We start from the raw sequence: 20,742 nt of genomic DNA, 5'->3' as shown, positions 1-20,742 counted from the left end.
AGCCCTTTACAATCTCAGTATCTGGGTTTGGGCCAGTGTCTCCCATGTCGCAGGCTGACAGGGCAGCCATGCAGCGCACTGATCTCTGGCCATCCAAGGGGTGACCAACACTCTCCGGGAAGCATTAAGGGGCGGTCACACAGGGCCAGGGAAGGTGCTAAGTACAGCCATGATAACCACGTCTCTCTCTCTTTCATGCTGCAGGAGGACCACATCAGGATCATGGATCCTGGTGACCTAGCTGTATGCCTGATGGCTTACAGAGACCATAGAAGATGGGGGAGAGAGGGACTGAGGCTCCTGGCTCTGCAAAGGCAGGAGCAGCAACGTCATGAAGAAGGGGCAGCAGTGGCTCCCGCACACACTGCCGACAGCGAGTTGTAGCTGGTCGGCGCCTAGCGACATCCAGGGTCTATAGACACCACCTGCCATTCCTGCAGATGATTGAGAACCAGTGTTGCTGATGACTGCACATGCCTAAGGACTTCGTGGCTCACATCTGCCACTTACTGCAGGACTTGGCACCAAGTAGACATGGAGGGCATCCACTGCCAGTGGCTGTGAAAGTGACCACGGTGCTCGATTTCTATGCCAGTGGCTCCTTTCAGGATTCCACAGGTGAACTCTGTGGGATATCATAAACTAACACCCACAAATGCATCCATGAGGTCACGGATGTCACCTTCTCCATGGCACACAACTTTGTGCATTTCGCTCGGAACAAGGACAGCCAGGATTCGTCATTGGTCATTGGATTCGCCCTGATGTCAGGGTTCCCACAGGTGCAGGGTGCAATTGACTGCACTCGCGGGGTGCTCAGGTCTCCATCGCTACACTCAATGGACTTCATCAACTACAAGGGCTTCCACTCACTGAATGTGCAGCTGGTATGCGGCCACCAGGAACACATCCTGTAGATGTGTGCATGGTTTCCAGGGAATGTGCACAATACCATAAGACCATCAGACCATAAGACATAGGAGCAGAAATTAGGCCATTCGGCCCATCAAGTCTGCTTCGCCATTCAATCATGGCTGATAAGTTTATCAACCCCATTCTCCCGCCTTCTCCCTATAACCTTTGATCCCCTTACCAATCAAGAGCCTATCTATCTCGGTATTAAATACACTCAATGACCCGGCCTCCACAGCATTCTGTGGCAATGAATTCCATAGATTCACCACTCTCTGGCTAAGGAAGTTTCTCCTCATCTCTGTTCTAAAAGGTCTTCCCTTTACTCTGAGGCTGTGCCCTTGGGTCCTAGTCTCTCCTACTAATGGAAACATCTTCCCCACGTCCATTCTATCCAGGCCTTTCAGTATTCTGTAAGTTTCAATCAGATCCCCCCTCATCCTTCTAAACTCCATTGAGTATAGACCCAGAGTCCTCAAACATTCCTCAGATGTTTAGCCTTTCATTCCTGGGATCGTTCTCGTGAACCTCCTCTGGATCCTCTCCAGGGCCAGCACATATTTCCTGAGATACGGGGCCCAAAATTGCTCACAATATTCTAAATGTGGTCTGACCAGAGCCTTATAAAGCCTCAGCAGCACATCCCTGCTTTTATATTCTAGTCCTCTCGAAATAAATGCCAACATTGCATTTGCCTTCCTAACTACCGACTCAACCTGCAAGTTAACCTTAAGAGAATCCTGGACTAGGACTCCCAAGTCCCTTTACACTCCAGATTTCTGAATTCTCTCCCCATTTAGAAAATAGTCTATGCCTCTATTCTTCCTACAAAAGTGCATGACCTCACACTTCCCCACGTTGTATTCCATCTGCCACTTCTTTGCCCATTCTCCTAACCTGTCTAAATCCTTCTACAACCTCCCCTCCTCCACCTATCTTTGTATCATCTGCAAACTTAGCCAGAATGCCCTCAGTTTCTTCATCTAGATCATTAATGTATAAAGTGAAAAGCTGTGGTCCCAACACTGACTCTTGCGGAACTCCACTAGTCACCGGCCGCCATCCTGAGAAGGACCCCCTTATCCCCACTCTCTGCCTCCTGCCAGACAGCCAATCCTCTATCCATGCTAGTACCTTGCCTCTAACCCCATGGGCTCTTATCTTACTGAGCAGACTCCTGTGCGGCACCTTGTCAAAGGCCTTCTGGAAGTCCAAGTAGATAACATCCATTGGCTCTCCTTTGTCTAACCTGCTCGTTACCTCCTCAAAGAACTCTAACAGATTTGTCAGGCATGACCTCCCCTTGATGAAACCATGCTGACTTTGCCCTATTTTATCATGCACTTCCAAGTATTCTGAAATCTCATCCTTAATAATGGACTCTAAAATCTTACCAACGACCGAGGTCAGGCTAATTGGCCTGTAATTTCCCATCTTTTGCCTCAAACCCTTCTTAAACAGGGGGGTTACATTAGCAATTTTCCATCCTCTGGGACCCTCCCTGACTCCAGTGATTCCTGAAAGATCACCACTAATGCCTCCACTATCTCTTCAGCTATCTCCTTCAGAACTCTGGGGTGTAATCCATCTGGTCCAGGTGATTAATCCACCTTCAGACCTTTCAGTTTTCCTAGCACCTTCTCCTTGGTAATGGCCACCATACTCACCTCTGCCCCCCGACTCTCTTGAATTTTGGGGATGTTACTCGTGTCTTCCTCTGTGAAGACTGACGCAAAGTACCTATTCAGTTCCTCCGCCATTTCTTTGTTCCCCATTATTATTTCTCCAGCATCATTTTCCAGTGGCCCAATGTCCACTTTTGCCTCTCTCTTACCCTTTATATATCTAAAAAAAAAAACTCTTGCAATCTTCTTTTATATTACTGGCTATCTTACCCTCATATTTAATCTTCTCCCTCCTTATTTCTTTTTTAGTTGTCCTCTGTTGGTCTTTGTAGGCTTCCCAATCCCCTGGTTTCCCACTGCTCTTCGCTGCATTGTATGCTTTCTCTTTAGCTCTTATGCTGTCCCTGACTTCCCTTGTCAGCCATGGTTGCCTCGTCCTCCTAGGGGATGCGTCTTCTTCCTAGGGATGAATTTTTGCTGTGTCTCCCAAATTAGTCTCAGAAACTCCTTCCATTGCTGTTCCACTGTCTTCCCTGCTAGGCTCATCTCCCTATCTCATCAACACCTATATCCTGAGTCGCTCGCAGATCCCGGAAGTCTTCCAGGGTCCAAAGAGGCTGCAGGGATGGCTCCTCAGGAATAAGGGCTACCCGCAGAGGACATGGCTGATGACACCTGTGTGGTGGCCTCAGACTGCAGCAGAGAGTCGGTATAATGAGGCTCATGCTGCAACTTGCAACTTGGTGGAGCAGATCATCGGGATGCTGAAGATGCGGTCCTGGTGCCTGGACCAGTCTGGTGGTGCACTGCAATACAGTCCACAGAGAATATCACACATTGTCATCATAAGCTGCGCCCTTTACAACCTGGCGCTGCAACGGGGAGACAAGCTGGCTGAGGAGGAGATGAAGGAGCTGGAGGTCTCCTTGGATGAGGAGGACCCTGATGGGGATGAGAATGAGGGGGTCCTCAGTGGTAACAATGACGGGAATGAGACTCTTGCACTGGATCAACAAGGCAGGCGTGCTCAGGAGGCCCTCATAGCTGCCAGATTTGTGGAGGATGATGATGACATGCAGTGAGCTGTCCCCATAGATCCTCACATCGCAGTTGTCAATGTTTGACTCCAGTCTGTCTTATGGCAGTGCCAATACTCTCTGTGTTAAGGCTCCTGTCATGGAGATGCAGTGGAGGCCCTAATAGCCACACGATCACTGGAGGATGATGACAAGATGCAGTGAGGACACTCCATAGATCTTCGCATAGCCTTTGAGAATGTTTGAATCCTTTCTGACCGAAGGCTTGTGCTCCATGATCAGGGTCATCTCAGAGACGCAGCCATGAAGTTTTATATGTATCTGATGCTGTGTCCGCCTTCACCACCTGAGCCCTTCAGGAGCTGGTGCACAGCGTCACTGGTCGCAGATGCTGTTGTGATGGGGGCCAGCCCCACATTACAGGTGCTGAGAGCACACAGAGAGTATGAGAGAACTCTGTGGCGCCTGCCCACTACATTCTGGCAGCAATAACCAGCATCCCCAAGGTGCAGGCATCAGTAATGTTTCCAGGGAATGTGAGGCTGGACCATCACTGTGGCCTGAAGGCTGCACAGAGCACAGGAAAGAGGACCTGGACTGAGACACCTGCCTTTACCTTGTGCAGAAAGGTTTCACATCTGAGTGACATGAACACTGCTCATCAGAACAAGGAGCCATAGGCAGGGAGACATTCTTAGGAGTTTATTGACATTGGTGAACAGTATGTACAAATGATCAACACCCGTGGCCAGGCTGTGCAATTACTTTTACTTAACTTTCCTAACCCTGCCACTATGCCTTGATGCTACCCGGGCTTCTACAGTGGAGGTGGAAGCAGCCTGCTGACTATAACACCTTGTCTGTGATGACTTTGGCAGGCGTCCTCTGGAGGGCTGACACTTGGTGGGCTCCGGCCTGCTTTTGGGGTCCAGCTGTGTAGCAGTGGCACCCTCTTTGGCCTGTGGAGCTGGAGCTGCAGAGGGCACAGGAAGAGGAGATTTGGATGGGCTGGTCATTCCCAGAGTCACCTGGGTGGGTGGCCCTGGAGTTTGCACCTCCTTCCTATTGGTGCCCGAGGGCCCCTGGCTGACTCCATGAGTGGAATGGGTAGCTGGAGTGAGATAGATCTGCCCAGCACCCATCTCGCGTACACACTGTTGAAGGCCAACAATGGCATCAGCGATGGACTTGAGCCCACGCAGCCGTACAGGAGTGACATCCTGTACCAAGGTCTCCATGACGGCCGCTAACCTGCCAGTGTTGACCATGGTGCATTGCAATGCCGGCACTATCACCTCAGCCTGAAGATGGACGGACTCCTCCATCATGCCTTGCAACCTGAGGAGTGCAGTGGACATCTCTTTCTGTTGTTCCCTAGCTTGCCTTTGCAGCTCCAGAAACTGTGACATGACTGAGTCCAGAGGCTCATCATCTGACTCGGACTCCGCAATGTTCTGGCCTCCAGCAGTCCTCCGAGCACCGGGGACCTGGGAAGTCCCTGCCTCCGCCTGCTGTGGATCAGAAAGTGTGATGTGCTCACCAGATTGTGATCCCGAGGCTACTCCAAAGCTAGGTCCCATCGAGGTGTGTGCCTCTGCGCTGGTGGAGGGTGTGGGTGAGCGCTGTGACGGGACTTCAGGGAAGGTGCCTTCAGATTCCTCTTCAGAGGTTCCTTCATGTCTTGATTGGAGGCTCTGGGTCATGGACTCTGTCGGCTGTTTGGCAGATGTGCCTGTGAAAGCAAGGGGAGATAATGAGTGCATGGCAGTGGCCTGTGAAACAGGACACACCACTCACGGCATGGTTATCTGATGGATGTTGCACTGCTGGATCCTCACTTGGTACAGCAGCGCTGACCTCACTGTCAGCACAGCACCAGTCCAGATCCTCACCAGCCAGCTGGATGGCTCTGTTTTCGAATTCTGTCAGAACTTTAATCTCCGGCATCCCTTCACCTGTCTGCGACCTTTCCCTCCTGTTGTGAGCCAGTTTGTCCTGCATGGATACAGATGGGGAGAGTGTATCAGAACGCCTGCCGGGCCAGATGATAGATGTGCCTGCCCTGTGTGGGTGGTGAGTGGTCTCATGGATGGTTTGAGGACAATGACGGTGAGTGTGAGAGTGGGAATGGTGGTGTCCCTTGAACTAGCAGAGAGGGAGGGCCCTGTGGATGTGTGATGGATTTGTGAGTGTGTGAGTTGAGATTGGTGAGAAGAGTGACTTACCCTGGCAGAATGGAGGAGATTGTTCATCCTTTTGCGGCACTGGGTGGCTGTCCTCTTTTGCAGGACGTTTGTGCTGACCACCGCTGCCACCGCCTCCCAAGCCGGGTTGGTGACATTGCTATCCATCCTGCGGCCAGAGCAGGGGTCGAGCACATCCTGGCAGACCTCCACCGAATCCAGCAGTCACTCGAGGGACCCATCGTTGAAGCGGGGGAGGGGGGTTGCTGCAGCCTTTTTTCCTTTGCTGACCATGTCTCCCGGGAAGTGGCAATGAGCTGGTGGCGATAAGCACTGTGCTGGCGGCTGCCTTTTAAACATGGCAGCTGGCGTGATGCAACAGCGGGGTGATGGTGGGTGGGTGAATGAGTGCCTTCCCGCCATGGAAACGGCGTGTTTCACTGGAGTGAATAAATAATGAGGCGGGTTCGGGACGATTCGGCGCCTGCTCTATTTTACCGGTCCACTACCGCACTTAGTGCAATTCTGGGAAATTTCCACCTGAAGAGTTTTTAAAATTAGAAATAAAATGAGCAGGGGCATGTTATAAATGGAATTTTAAACGTTTTATTTTGTTTTTATTTGCTGCTGAAAACCTTACTCCACCCGTGGTTGAGGTTTTCTAAAAAAAGCGAAGGCCGCTTGGCCTTTTTGCCTGCCTGGTTGGATGGGCAGTGAAAAATTCATTTCAATTACCTTGTTCATGGCCTTAATAAGCCTTTTAATTGGCGGCGGGTGCACTGCCAACTCTGGCACGCGCCTGCCAACCGAAATATCGCGCGTCATTTTACGTCCATATTTTGGTCCCTAGCTAAAAATTCTCCCCATTGTTTTATATATTCGTAATAGTGTCTTTCCTGACTTCTTTTAATATACATGTAATATACATTGAGAAGGTGGGTCTAATTGCATCGTGACATATAAACATAATTCAGTACTAAAATTCACATTCAATTTATCTCGCACGACTGATTAATCACCCTGGTTATAACTCAGGGAACAAGAAACATATCCAGAAATAAAGACAAAAAAAAAACTTTTAAAAAGATACAATATATATATTTCAAAAACAGAATTTGAGCATTGACTTTATTCCTTATTTCGATCAACACATCTGATCAGAGGAGTGTGGGTAGGGGAACAACAGCAAGAAGGCAAAGTGGTACCAAGCAAACATAATGACCTGGACAAAAACAGAATTACCTGGAAAAACTCAGCAGGTCTGGCAGCATCGGCGGAGAAGAAATCAGTTAACGTTTCGAGCCTTCATGGCCCTTCGGCAGAACTGAAGCATAGTTAGGAGAAGGGAGAAATATAAACTGGTTTAAGGTGGGGGACGGGGGGGGGCGGGGGGGGAAGAGAGACATTGAGGGTGTGGTGATTGTGGAGATAAGCAGTGATAGGAGCCGATAATCAAAAGATGTCACAGACAAAAGGGTCAAAGAGGTCAAAGAGCCTTTGACCCTTTTGTCTGTGACATCTTTTGATTATCGGCTCCTATCACTGCTTATCTCCACAATCACCACACCCTCAATGTCTCTCTTCCCCCCCCCCGCCACCCCCCACCTTAAACCAGTTTATATTTCTCCCTTCTCCTAACTATGCTTCAGTTCTGCCGAAGGGCCATGAAGGCTCGAAACGTTAACTGATTTCTTCTCCGCCGATGCTGCCAGACCTGCTGAGTTTTTCCAGGTAATTCTGTTTTTGTTTTGGATTTCCAGCATCCGCAGTAGCTTTTAGCTTTTTGTTTTTATAATGACCTGGATTTTGCAGCCAATTCTGAACAAATAATGGTCACCGTTCATTACATGTACACTTGTTAGCGGGCTTTCTGCGTGCTTTCACACTGTAATTTGCAGTTCTCAGACAGCTAAATCAGTATGGTCCCTCTTAGGGGATCTGGAACATGTGTGAACAAGCCAAAGTAAAGTGTGTCTTCAACCACTCAAATGTATCTTGCTTTTTCACTGGAAACCCACATGGAAATCTGCCTGATTAACCAGCTTGGCACCTTATCGGGCAGGGAGTACTCTTCCATAAGAGCAGGGAAGCAACTTGTTGCTGCATTAGTGAGAGCGTGGAGGTGGTCCGTTCACTGATCTTGGTGCTTTGGATTCTGGGGAGATCTGATCTCAGCAGGAATCTGATCCCTGGGATGAGGAGGACCAGTACCCAATTCTTGCAGGAGTAGAGGCCTTTGGTTGGGGCACTTTATTGGGGGTATGGGTTGTGTAGTGGCGGTTGGGGGGCAGGGTGTATCCAATGACAGTGTGTGGTTAGGACGGTAGGATGGTAGCAAAGCAGATGAGTTAGGTGAGCTCGGGGCAAACATTACTGTTCCTCCTGGTCCACAAGCAGCGTTGTAAAGGCACTTGCCTTTTCCCTGAAATTCCCTGGAGCAGTCCAGTTTCCTGACACATGGTCAAGCCTGTCTCCCGACTCCCCCCTGCTTCATCTCTGACCATAGCCTACTATTTATTGGTTTCTCTCAGAGATTTTGCTTTCAATGCTCAACTTGATTTTTTAATTCATATTAGAATGAGGGGGGATAAAAGCTGTCTGCTTCCTGCTTGCTCCCTGTGTCCCACAGTGTTAAAAATTAGAATCCTATTTCCACAGCTTTAATCCATTGGCATTGATCTTTTTTGTCAACAAAGCATAGTTGACGTAATTAGCTAATTTCAAAATTCAACTGTTTTTGTTAAAAATTCTGTTTACATAAGTGAAGAAAACACTGACCTTGAATTTTCACAGGGTTTCCCCTGGCAAACCAGCATAAGCAGCAACTTCTCTGCGTTTTCCACTAATAATTCCATGCAAGAAATTGGAGAATCCTCACAGAAATCCTGGCTAATGCTCTCTTAGCATCATCCTTTTTTCCTGCCTAACTCCAGTTTTTCTCTCCTTCAATTTAATATGACCATTAAAATGTATAAACCACAAAACAGAAACTACAACAGTTATGGAATCAGATACTTGTTATTTCTGCACATACATAATCATCTATTTTGTGCTGAAGTTCAAACTCTGTTTTTTTTAAAGTTGGATAAAATAATAAATGCTCAAGAACTACAAAGTGAGAAGAAAGGAAATAAAATTCATGATGAACACCTGTTTATTATAACCCACCAAGGTGAGCTGCTAACATTATTATATCAATAATAGAAAATCAATTGTCATTTTCAAATTATTCACAGAATAACTTGGCATTAATGTAATAAATTATTGGCAATTTTAAATGAGTTTTTACATATATAATTTTCAGCTTATGAATTGTGGTTCAAGCAGATTCTTTGGGAATTGGATTCAGTTCGTGAAATATTTCAGAATGGTCAGGTGAGTATTCTACATTGGTATTTAATTTCTGTAGATAGCTTTTTCAAAGAGCCAGCACAGGCATGGTGAATGAATGGCCTCCTTCTGTGTTGTGTGATTCTATGATGTTGCACTAGATCCAGCTGCTTCAGATTTTTATTAGCACTTCCGATTAGACAGCAAACCACTCACCCAAAGCTGGTAGGTCCTTTTAAATACACAGATTAGGGTCCATCGACATCTGTTACGTATCAGAGGGGGGTTAATTTGAAGAGCCCTGATTTCTCATCTCACTACCCCTCCATAAACAGAAAGGTGTTTTTTGGTTTCCCCCCCTTTATAAATGGTGGGGTATTTTCCCTAACCCTTCTGTTTAGAGTGATCCAATCCTCTATTAATAACCCCACAACAAACTCAAGAAAAGGTAAAATAGTGGGTTGGTTTACTTTGTACACACACAAAACGTGGAAAACGGGTTTCACAATGTCCGCTCCTTTTTGCACTCATACAATAAAAAAGGGATAAGGGAAAGAAAGGGGTAACAGGGCAGAGACCATGATAAAAAAAAAAGTTATGGTTTCACGTGAGTCCAGAGTCCAGAATCAGAAGTCCAGTGGTGTATTCCTTCAGAGGTTAGCAGGCTGAACTGTTACAGGGTGATCTGAATTTCCAGAAGAGAGGACTTCCAAGATGGGAGAAGGCATGAGGAGATGAATTAATCTTGAAGGCACAGATACAGAAGTTCCAATGTTCCAGTACTTCATAGTGAAGGCAAGGGCCAAGCACTTCACCTGGTCAGAGCTGCTCCCTGTTAGATGATAAAATGGTAGGCTGCCTGGGTTCAGTTCCAAACGGCAATATTACAGGTTCTAGCAGCTTGAGGGAGGTCATGCGACATACCTCCTACTTCGTCTTTTGGGCGTTGGACAAAAGATGTATTTTCCCAAGTCTGGATTCTTGAGGCAGTTAATAGAGGAGTCAGAGTCCCTTTTGTTCTGTGCAAACATACCATCTCCATTGGCTGGAGCTCTGCTTTAGAAATGCATTGGTGCATTTCTTTGGAATTTGATTGTCAGCTGTCACAGGGGACATTTTAGGTGCTGGTTTTTGAAGGTTAGAAATTCCTCTGGTATGAGTCATGGCTAGTTAGGGTAAAGCCTTGTCTATTAAAAAAATAAAAATAATAATTTTATAAAGTGGCCAGGCTGACGAAGATATATTTATATATTTTCTTTCCTGTCCTCTGGCTGGGACACACCTCCCCCCTTGGAGAAAAATGAAATGAATTCCATTTCATTTCATTTTTTTTATGTGGTCTGAGGGAAGGAAGAATAGGCAGTGCAGAAGTGTACAGGCATTCTTTATTTTACACTGGCACATCAGACACACACTTAGCAGGGGAAATGGCAGTGACCTGCTATATTTTTGATTAGTGGCTTAATCTCAGGACAAGGCGTCCACAAGGACATGATCTGGTCCTGGAGTTTGGGAGGTTTTGATGACTTGGGAGAATTTTAAATTCATCGGCCTGGGAAGTCTATTTGGTGCTAGAGTTCTAAAGAAAATGTTCTAAAAAGTTCTACAAGCTCCCTTTGTTGGGAGTCAGGCATTCCAACCCCATGATTAAGCGTCTTCGAAAGGGTCTGGGGGTTTTACAGGGTGGTAAGTACTCAGGGGGCGAGTGATGGTCAAGCTGCTCTGGACAATCCGCAGGGGGCTGCTGGACATCTCATGGTGTGAGTGCCAGGCCCTGGAATCACAGGGCTGAGCTGCTCTTATCCAGCCTAGCTCCTGCTTGTTTACTTGGTAACCTGTGGGCTCAGGTGTTTGGACCCAGAGACCAGGTTTTAGCTGAGGGTCAGGAGAGTGGGGTATTTTAAAGGCACCTTGACCTCTTTAGGAGATTTCGGTTCGGGGTCCAGCTCGGGCACTGGCACAACTGGAGAGCTCCAGTTTCTGGTGATAGGTGTTTTTGGTTGGCACAGCAGCAGGTGGGCAGTTGGCCCCTGAACTTGGGCCAGCCTTTATGGGCCAATTTGGGAATTTTTCTGCTCCAAATTTAAATGTGCCATAAAGTGGTGAGCGAAATCAATCACTGGCTTCCTGTCCGGTGCCTTTGGCTTTGGAGGGGGCACTCTCCTAACATGTTCCCTGTCCCCTAGAACAGCACTGCCCTTGAATGGAGATGCAACTCTAGCTACTCTCCCTGATGGCTTTTCGACTGGGGGACTGCTCCCGAACTGCTTATTGTTTTGGGGACTCCCTTTGTCCCTATTTAATGCCAGAAAGAAAGTTTCTGCCAGCCATACTTCAAGTAAGTCCTTAAACTTTTCCTTTTCGGGCTTAATAACCTGTCTTCTTTTGGGCTTTTCGGCTAGGTGAGGCATCTCCCTCACTATTTCTTTCCCTGCTTTAAGACTTCTCTGGTCCCTATTTGATTTGGGGAATCTATTTCGGATTCTAGGGACCTTCTCTAGACTCCATTTAATTCTACTGACCTGTCTTCGACCTTGCTACCTTCGAGCAGCTCTCGCTCAAGGTCTATGGGTGCTGTCCTACCCTTTTGGACCTTTGGATCTTCTCTAGTTTTCTTCCCTTCTGCAGTTTTCCATGGCTTGGTCTTAGCCTCTTTTCTTTCACTGGCTAGCACCTGGCTGCCAGCCAAACCGTTCCCAAGGAGGGAATCGATTCCTGCTACTGGTAGCTTAGTGACAGTTCCTACGGTAACAGGGCCTGAAACAAGGTCACATTCTAGGTGAACCTTATGGAGGGGTGCAAACACAGATCCTCCTCCCACTCCACTGATCAGGTCTTTGGTCTTCATGGAGGACTCAGGGGGTAGGTTAAAGCTTCCCTCCAACATTAAGGACTGAGTGGCCGCTGTGTTCTGGAGCAGTACATGGACTTGGTCACATTTTTGGATGGGTAGGGGGACACTGTTCCCGAATGGACATAATTCCGGAAACTCTCTGTGAGTTTGTCCGGCTCAGACACTCAGAGTGTTGTGCCCTTGGAAGGGTAACTTTCTGTAGCAAGTGGCTCTGCTGTGTTACCCATTGTGTTCAGGGGAGTACTCCTGTGAAGCCCTACACGGCCAACTGGCTCACCTCGCAACCTCCAGCAACCGGGTCTGGAATGGCCTATTTTGTTGCAATGAGAATACACCGGCCTCCAGGAATTCCTCTTTCGGGCTGTAGGAGGGCTTCTCACACCTTCTTTTGTGTTTTCTTTTCTGGGTAGGGTCCTTTCCTTTCGAGATCATCCTGCTTCTCTTTCCAATGCTCATTGGTGTAGTTTGGAAAGGGTCTGCCTGATTTTACAGGCCTACGGGTGAGGTCATAGCTGTCTGTTCTAACTGCTGTACCTCTGGCTGAGGATTCTCTGCTCCTCTGGGTGTATTCATAGATTGCAGGATAGGCTATTCTTGAATTCCTCCAACATTACTAGCTCACAAAACCCCTCAAATGAGTGTGGGGTTTTTGGGGACCTTGTCCATCGGTCAAACATGACTTGTTGAAACTCGATGTAGATTTGGGTGGGCTTCTTACGAGCGTTCTGGAATTGCTGACAGTATCCCTATAGGAATAACATGTAGGTACTTAGGATGACAGCCTTAGTCTGCTCATTATTCAGGGACACATCAAAGACAACATGGGGTAGACCTCTTGGGCTCCCCCTGATAGCTGCCCTTGAATTAATTTTTATCTCTGAGGGCCATTTTCACTGTCCTGCTATTTTCTCAAAGGTAGTAAAAATAAAAATGACTCTACATCACTCTCTTCAAATTTGGGAAGGAATCTCACATACTTGAGAGCCTCAGAGAGTGGTTCAGGGTTAGGGGGAGAGGGGACGCTGCTGATAGAGAGAGGTTTTCCCTTACAGCGGCTAGTTGTCTACTCTCCCTCTCCCTTTGAGCTGCTAGTTCCATTTCCAATGTTCAGAGCTGGAATTCTCTTTCCTTTTCTTCTTCCCTTGCTCTCTCTTCCCTTTGTTTGTTTCTTTCTCTCTCTTCAGCCTCCCTCTCTTTCTCTCTCTCCTGAGCTTCTAGCTCCAATTTAAGCTTTTCCAGCTCGAAATTGGCTGGGGTAGAGGCTCAGAATCATGATTGAGCTCTACATCTGCCTGCTCTACTGGTAACATCAGATCCAGATGCCCTACCTACACCAGGATTAGTTCCTTTCTTTTGATTTTGCTGGATGATTTGAACTGAATTGTTCTAGCTACAGCTTTCAAATGATCTGTGCTAAGGGCCTCCAGACTTACCCCGCTTAGATTCTCTTGCTGAACAAACATTTGGGCATCAAATTTTCTTAGTGTTAGGACAAGGAATTTGCTGCGGTAAGTTACTTGTCTTAAAATTGGTTTCAACCACCAAACCTCCCCTCTTTTAGCTTCCAATTGGTTTCTTTCAGTATCCAATTCAAGCTCATTTTAAAATTTTGGTCTCTGGCCAAATTCAAATTGGGTTTTCCCAGATTTGAGCTACCAATCACTGTTACATACCGGACAGCCCTGATTTCTCCTCTCACTACCCATTCGTAAACCGAAAGTTGTTTTTGATTTTTGATTTCCCCCTTTATAAGCGGTGACGTGTTTTCCCTGACCCTTCAGTTTGGAGTGATCCAATCCTCTATTAATAACCCCACAGCAAACTCGAGATAAAGTAAAATAGGAGGGTTGGTTTATTTTTACACACACAAAACGCAGGAAGGGGTTTTGCAACATCCGCTCCTATTTGCACTCATACAATAAAAGAGGGATAAGGGAAAGAAAGGGGTCACAGGGCAAGAACACAATAAAAATAAAAGTTATGGTTTCACGTGAGTTCAGAGTCCAGAATCAAAAGTCCAGTGGTGTATTCCTTCAGGGGTTAGCAGATTGAAACTGTTGCAGGGTGATCTGACTTTCCAGAAGCAAGGAGGAGATAATAATAGGAGAAGGCACAAGAAGATGAATTAGTCTTGAAGGCACAGATACAGAAGTTCCAATGTTCCAGAAGTTCACAGTGTAGATGAGGGCCAGGCACTTCACCTGGACAGAGCTCCTTCTGTTCCTACCTGTTAGATGATAAAATGGTAGACTAACTGTGTTCAGTTCCAAACGGCAATATTACAGGTTCTAGCAGTTTGAGGGAGGCCATGTGACATACCTCCCACTTCCTCTCCTGGGTGGTGGACAAAAGATATATTTTCCCAGGTCTGGAATCTCCAGGTTCTTTATTAGAGGAGTCAGGGTCCCTTTTGCACTTTGCAGACATACATCTCTGTTAGCCAGAGCTCTGCCTTAGAAATGCAAAGCGGGTTGGCGCATTCCTTTGGAATGTGATTGCCAGCCATCACAGAGGGCATTAGCATCTCTTTAAAGATAACGAGGTCCCTGCTGGTTTCTGAAGGTTAAAAATTCCTCTGGTATGACTCATGGCTATTATGGAAATGCCTTGTACATTTAAAAAAATAAAAATCATAACTTTATAAAGCAGCCAGGTTGATGAATATATATACATTTTTTTTCCTTCCTGTCTTCTGGCTGGGAAACATCATTGGTCTTCAATTATAATTTTAATGTCAACCTGAGCAGCAAAGTGACGTGCTGGGGTTTTTCTGCCAGGTGTAGGTCTGTCAAAAGAGGATTGAAGCTGAAAGGCTATTCAAGATAAGATTTTCACTATCATTTTTTTGGCTCATAAGAGTGCTCCACCGGTCCTACCTGATTGCTAGCAGGTGGCCAAAGCTAGCGAATTTTACATAAGCCAACAACCTGCTTCCCTTCCACTTTCCATTCCACCAATTCATTCATCAAGTATCTACTATGTGAAAAGACAACAAAAAAAATTCCTTGTAATCATTAAATAGACTTCAGTATAACTAAAGGGCCATAGTGAACTATTCTATAAGGGACTCATTGAATGCATTTATTGAAAAGGTAGAAATTATCTCCAACAACAAGGTCTCTGTCTCTGTCCCTGTATTATCTCTGTATTTGTCTGCAATCAATATTGGTAGCTGGAGAATTTATTTCATCTGAGTTGCCAGGAAGGGTATTTGAGGCCTGGACATTGAAGTTATTTAAGCATCTTCTAGATAAAGCAATGGGAAGATGATAAAGATGGCATTAGGAGATTAAATAGGCAGAAGGCCACTTTACATTCTTACCTAACTTGTGAACTTATTTTGAGCATATTAGTAAAAGCGCTGGGCCATTCTTTTAAGCAATTAATTTCTGCTGTGGTTGTCTGATCTCTCACTGTGACTCCAGTGGAAGATCAGCTGAATCCTGGAGGAGCAATGTAAAAGGCTGAAAATAGCCATGTAAATTGTTTCTTCTGGGACTCTGCCAGTTTCCCACTGAGCGCAGGAGAGCTCCTGTGAAAATTCAGCATCAATAACTTACTTCAAAATTTTTATGAGCATGTCCATTAACATATTAATCAATGGCATGCAGTTGGGGATGCCAGGTCATCCACAGCCGAGGTTACACATGCACAGAAGTTTGGGAAAACATTGCAAGAAAGTCAGGAAGCTACACTATTGCATGAGTGAGCACTGGGGAAATATTATGACTATGCATGTGCATCTCAATAATTTTGTTTTAAAGTGAGAAACACTAAGCTGTAGATGTAGCTAGGTGTGGAAAACATAATGAAGTTATTAGTGGGATTGTAGCATTGTGGATTTGTTACTGGGTTGTACTCCAGAGACCTGGACTAAAGGTATTGAGACATGAGTTCAAATCCTTGCTGGCAGTTGGGGAATTTAAACTGAGTCAATTAAATAACTCTGAAATAAAAAGCTGGTATCACTAATGGTGACCATGAAACTACGAGAATGTTCTTAAAAACCCATATGATACACCAATGCCAGTTATGGAAGGAAATCCATCATCCTTACCTGGTCTGGCTGAGACATTACTCAGACCCATGACAATGTGCTTGACTCTTAACTGCCCCCAGGGATGGCTGAGCAAGCCACTTACTTGTATCAAACTGACAAGAACGTAACAAGCCCAATGAGAGCGGGGTGCAATCCTAGATTTAGTCTTAGGAAATGAAACTGGACAAGTGGATGAAGTAGCAGTAGGGGACCACTTTGGAGATCGTGATGATAATATAGTTATAATATAGTCATATATCATTATGGAAAAGGATAGAAATAGAACAGGAGTAAAAATTCTAAATTGGGGAAAGACAAATTTTACAAAGCTGAGAGGTGAGCTGGTGAGAGTGGACTGGATCCAGCTATTAGAAGGAAAAACAGTGTCAAATCAGTGGAAGGCATTCAAAGGCAAGATTCTACGGGCACAGTGTAGACATGTCCCCACAAAGAAAATGAGTGATAGTGCCAAATCTAAAGCCCCTGGTTATCCAGAAGCATACAGGCCAAGATAAAGTAGAATAAGAAAGCTTATGACAGCCACAAAAGACTTAATACTGTAGAAAGCCTAGAGGAGTAAAGAAAGCACAGGGGTGAAGTAAAACTGGAAATTAGGAAAGCAAAGAGATGATATGAAAATATATTGGTAGGTAAAATCAAAGAAAACCCTGAGATGGCTCACTAGTACATTAAGAGCAAGAGAATAACTAAGGAAAAGGTAGGGCCTATCAGAGATGTACATGGTAACTCGTGGGTTGATGAAGGAGATGTGGGCAGGGTTTACAATGAGTACTTTGTCTCAGTCTACTCGCAATCATCAGCAAAGTGGCGGAAGGTGTTGACAGTGCTATCAAGCAGCTACTCAGCAATAACCTGATCACCAATGCTTGATTTGGGTTCTGCCAGGAGCACTCAGCTCCAGACTTCATTACAGTCTGAATACCAGAAGGGAGGTGCAAGTTGACATCAAGACAGCGTTTGACCGAGTGTGGCACCACCGAGCTCAAATTGAAAATTGAAGTCAATAGGAATCATAGGGGAAACTCTCCATTGGATGGCGTCATACCTAGCACAAACAAAGTTGGTTATGGTTGTTGGAGGCCAATCACCACAGCCCAGGACTTTGCTGCAGGGGTTCCTCAATGTAGGTCTTATGCCTGACCATCTTTAGCTGCTTCACCAATGACTTTACCACCATTAGCCGTGGGAATGTTCGCTGATGCATGCAGAGTGTTCAGTTCAATTCACAATTGCTCAGCCTGTACCTGCATGGAGAAAAACCTCGGTAACATTCAAGCTTGGGCTAGTAAGTGGCAAGTATCATTTGTGCCACACAAGTGCCAAGCAATGACCATGTCCAACAAGAGAGAACCTTGATAGTCAACAGCATTACCGTTGCTGAATTTCCTGCTATCAACATCTTGAGGGTCACTATGGCTTGTCCAGTTGTGATTGCAAAAGCAGGTCAGCTTGGGAATTCTGCGGTGATTAATTCACCTCCTGACTCCTCAAAGTCTTTCTACCATTTACAGTGCTCAAGTCAGGAGTGTGATGGAATACTCTTCACTTGCCTCAATGAGTGCAGCACCAAAAACACTCAAGAAGCATGATGCCAGTCAGTGCAAAGCAGCCCATTTGATTGGGACTACATTAAATAACTTAAACTTTCACTCCCTCCACCATCGAGCACAATGGATACCATCTACTAGATGCACTGCAGGAACTTGCCAAGGCTCCTTTGAAAGTACTGTTGAAGGTGTGGCCTCTACCACCTTGAGAACAAGGGCAGCTGACCCTTGGGAACACCTGCAAGTTCCTCACCAAGTCAGGCACCATCCTGACTTGGAAGTAAATCACCTTTATTTCATCATTGTTGAGTCAAAATCCTGGAAATCCCTACTTAACAGTACTGTGGGTTTACTTGCACCACATGGACTGTAACAATTCAAAATGGCAGCTCACTGCCACCTTCTCAAGGGCAAGTAGGGATAGGAAACAAATGTTCGCCTTGCCAGTGCTGCCAATATCACATGAACAAATAAAAAGAAACACTAACAGCTCAGATCAAGAGGGAATTGTGCAGAGTGGAAGACTGAGACTCCTCAGAGGAAAGGTCTAGCTGTTACTAAGTTGTTGAAGCTTGGGAAGATTGAAACTTTTGTGCGTTTTAAATTTTTTTATGTTTATTGTATTATAAATTTATTTTCTGTGATATTTGTTAGGGTTAGTGAAAGATCAGCATGACCATTCAAATGAGTTTTACTCATTTTTGTAAAAGCAAAATACTGTAGATGCTGGAAATTTGAAATGGAAACAGAAAATGCTGGAAAAACTCAGCCGGTCTGGCAGCATCTGTGGAGAGAGAAACAGAGTTAGCGTTTCGAGTCCGTATGACTCTTTTTAGAAATTCCAAAGAAGAGTCATATTGGACTCGAAACATTAACTCTGTTTACTCTTCAAAGATGCTGCCAGACCTGCTGAGTTTTCCCAGGATTTTCTGAATTATTTCTGTTCCTTGACAAGCACTTGTGTGCTTGACAACATTTCAAATTCACTAAAAATCTAGAGACATTTTCAAAAGTTGCTGGATTGCCAAAGACACCTTACCGTCCTTCAGGAAAAGGAATCTTCCACCCCTTAATCAGTTTAATTACTGAAGATTATCTAAGAGCCACGATCATAATGTGCTCTCTGTATGCGTCGCTCTCTACTGGGAGCGTGGAGCTGGTTCTAGAATTCCAGTCTGATATGAAAAGAGGTTTGAAAAATGCTCAGATGATTTAGTGCATAGTGAACTGAGCTATTAAGTGTCTAGAAAATCAAATAAAAATACCCAGACCTCTTGGGAGCTTAATAGACTTAGTATTGAGCCTTTTTAATATTGTTTTCATTTGTTCTTAGTATGTGCAAGATTGAGTTATTTATTGGCTATTCCAAGTTGTCCTAACTGTGCTAAATTTTAAGTGGAACAGATATTAACATGTAATACATGAAACAAAATGTGTTCCAGGTGAGGAATGAAAGAAATATGTTGAAAGTGGTCTCAAGAATCCATCGAATTGCGATGATCCTTAAGCTCCTGGTGGATCAGTTTGCAGTTCTGGAGACAATGACAGCACTGGACTTCTTCGATTTCCGGTAACAAAGATTTGCACAAATAGGGGAAAATTAATGTGTAATGCATCTGACGTTGAAGTAACACTTTCTTATTGTCTACAAGAGGTATATTTCCACTCAATTTCCACATAATGATATCTGCTGCAATAAAGATCTCTGCCTTAGAGATACTGAAGATGCAATTTCAAGGGCTGGATTTTCACTAAGTCGGGATGACTCGGGAGTCCTTTTAAAATGGCAGGTGGGCCCCAGTTCCAGGATTTCTAACCTCATTCCCAGGGCTTCCGATTTTCAGGAGTGCTTTTCACTTGTGTGTGCTGGTTCAGGCCACAAACATGCACCCTGAACTCCTGAACTGGCCAGCTCCTTTGCGGGGATAGGAATGTCCTAGTTCTTTGCAATTTTCATGGAGTCAGGCCAGCTTTTCAAATAATTGTGGCTCATAGCATCTCAAAAATGTGTGCACCTTCATCTGCATGAGGGAACCTTTTAAAAGGTAACTTTAAAAGGTCCTGAGGAACGTTTGAGGACTCTGGGTCTATACACGATGGAGTTTAGAAGGATGAGGGGGGATCTGATTGAAACTTACAGAATACTGAAAGGCCTGGATAGAGTGGATGTGGGGAAGATGTTTCCATTAGTAGGAGAGACTAGGACCCAGGGGCACAGCCTCAGAGTAAAGGGAAGACCTTTTAGAACAGAGATGAGGAGAAACTTCTTTAGCCAGAGAGTGGTGAGTCTATGGAATTCATTGCCACAGAAGGCCGTGGAGGCCAGGTCATTGAGTGTATTTAAGACTGAGATAGATAGGTTCTTGATTGGTAAGGGGATCAAAGGTTACGGGGAGAAGGCGGGAGAATAGGGTTGATAAACTTAACAGCCATGATTGAATGGCAGAGCAGACTCGATGGGCCGAATGGCCTGTTCCTATGTCTTATGGTCTTATGCTCATGACTCTCATGCCAATCTATGGCACTTCCTTGCTCAGTCATGCACAATACACTATATGGAACCAATGGACCCTATAGTGACAGCAAGATGTGTTAAAAAAGCAATAAAAACAGCCAAACATTGATATTTTTGCACTTTCTTTAAAGATAGCTCTTTTCCACAGGCCAATAGAAATGCCAATCACCTAGAACCTTTAAAGTGTCAATAGCAGAAACTGCAAGCACTGGAGACCTAGTAATCCTGCGTAAATAAACATTGTGAAATTTACAGCATAGATCAGACAGTCAGAGCTGTTGATCAAGCAATATTTTCGCCGGGGCTCAGGTGTTTTAGTGTTCTATTGGGTGTCTTGACTCTCAGCCAAGCCTCATTATGTATTCTTGGCTGAGAAACCAGACATCAATTAGGGCATTGGTCTGTCTACAGCAGCCACATTCCAGTCAAATACATGCTAGTGAGACAGGAGGGGGTGCTGTGGCTTTGTTTTTGGACGTATTATTTGTGCCCCCAGCCATGTAAATGCCTGGTACAGGAAGTCCTGGTGATCCAGGGTCTGCTGTTCCTGTCCAACTTTGGGCATGTGATGGGGGGGTGGGGGGGAATGGTCGGTGGGGGGTTGGGGGGTGTGGCACAGGTGGAAGGGTGGGAAGAGCAGTAAAATTTGCAACCAAAGTGTTTAATGATCCTACTACAG

The 20,742-nt window shown here is 45.4% G+C and overlaps 1 protein-coding gene across 1 annotated transcript in view; it reads left to right on the top strand.

Moving 5' to 3' along the window:
- LOC144679828 (tryptophan 2,3-dioxygenase-like) overlaps nucleotides 1-20,742 on the top strand; it is an 88,922-nt gene that overhangs the window by 14,986 nt on the left and 53,194 nt on the right. The window contains exons 3-5 of the mRNA XM_078540656.1: nucleotides 8,839-8,929; nucleotides 9,062-9,132; nucleotides 18,991-19,118. Coding sequence (XP_078396782.1) covers nucleotides 8,839-8,929; nucleotides 9,062-9,132; nucleotides 18,991-19,118 — 290 coding nt within the window. The remainder of the gene's footprint in view (nucleotides 1-8,838; nucleotides 8,930-9,061; nucleotides 9,133-18,990; nucleotides 19,119-20,742) is intronic.

This window comes from Cetorhinus maximus, chromosome 1, assembly GCF_964194155.1.
Source record: "Cetorhinus maximus chromosome 1, sCetMax3.hap1.1, whole genome shotgun sequence".
NCBI lineage: Eukaryota > Metazoa > Chordata > Chondrichthyes > Lamniformes > Cetorhinidae > Cetorhinus > Cetorhinus maximus.
The sequence above is the reverse complement of the archived record's forward strand: the minus strand, read 5'-3'. Positions and strand labels throughout refer to the sequence as shown.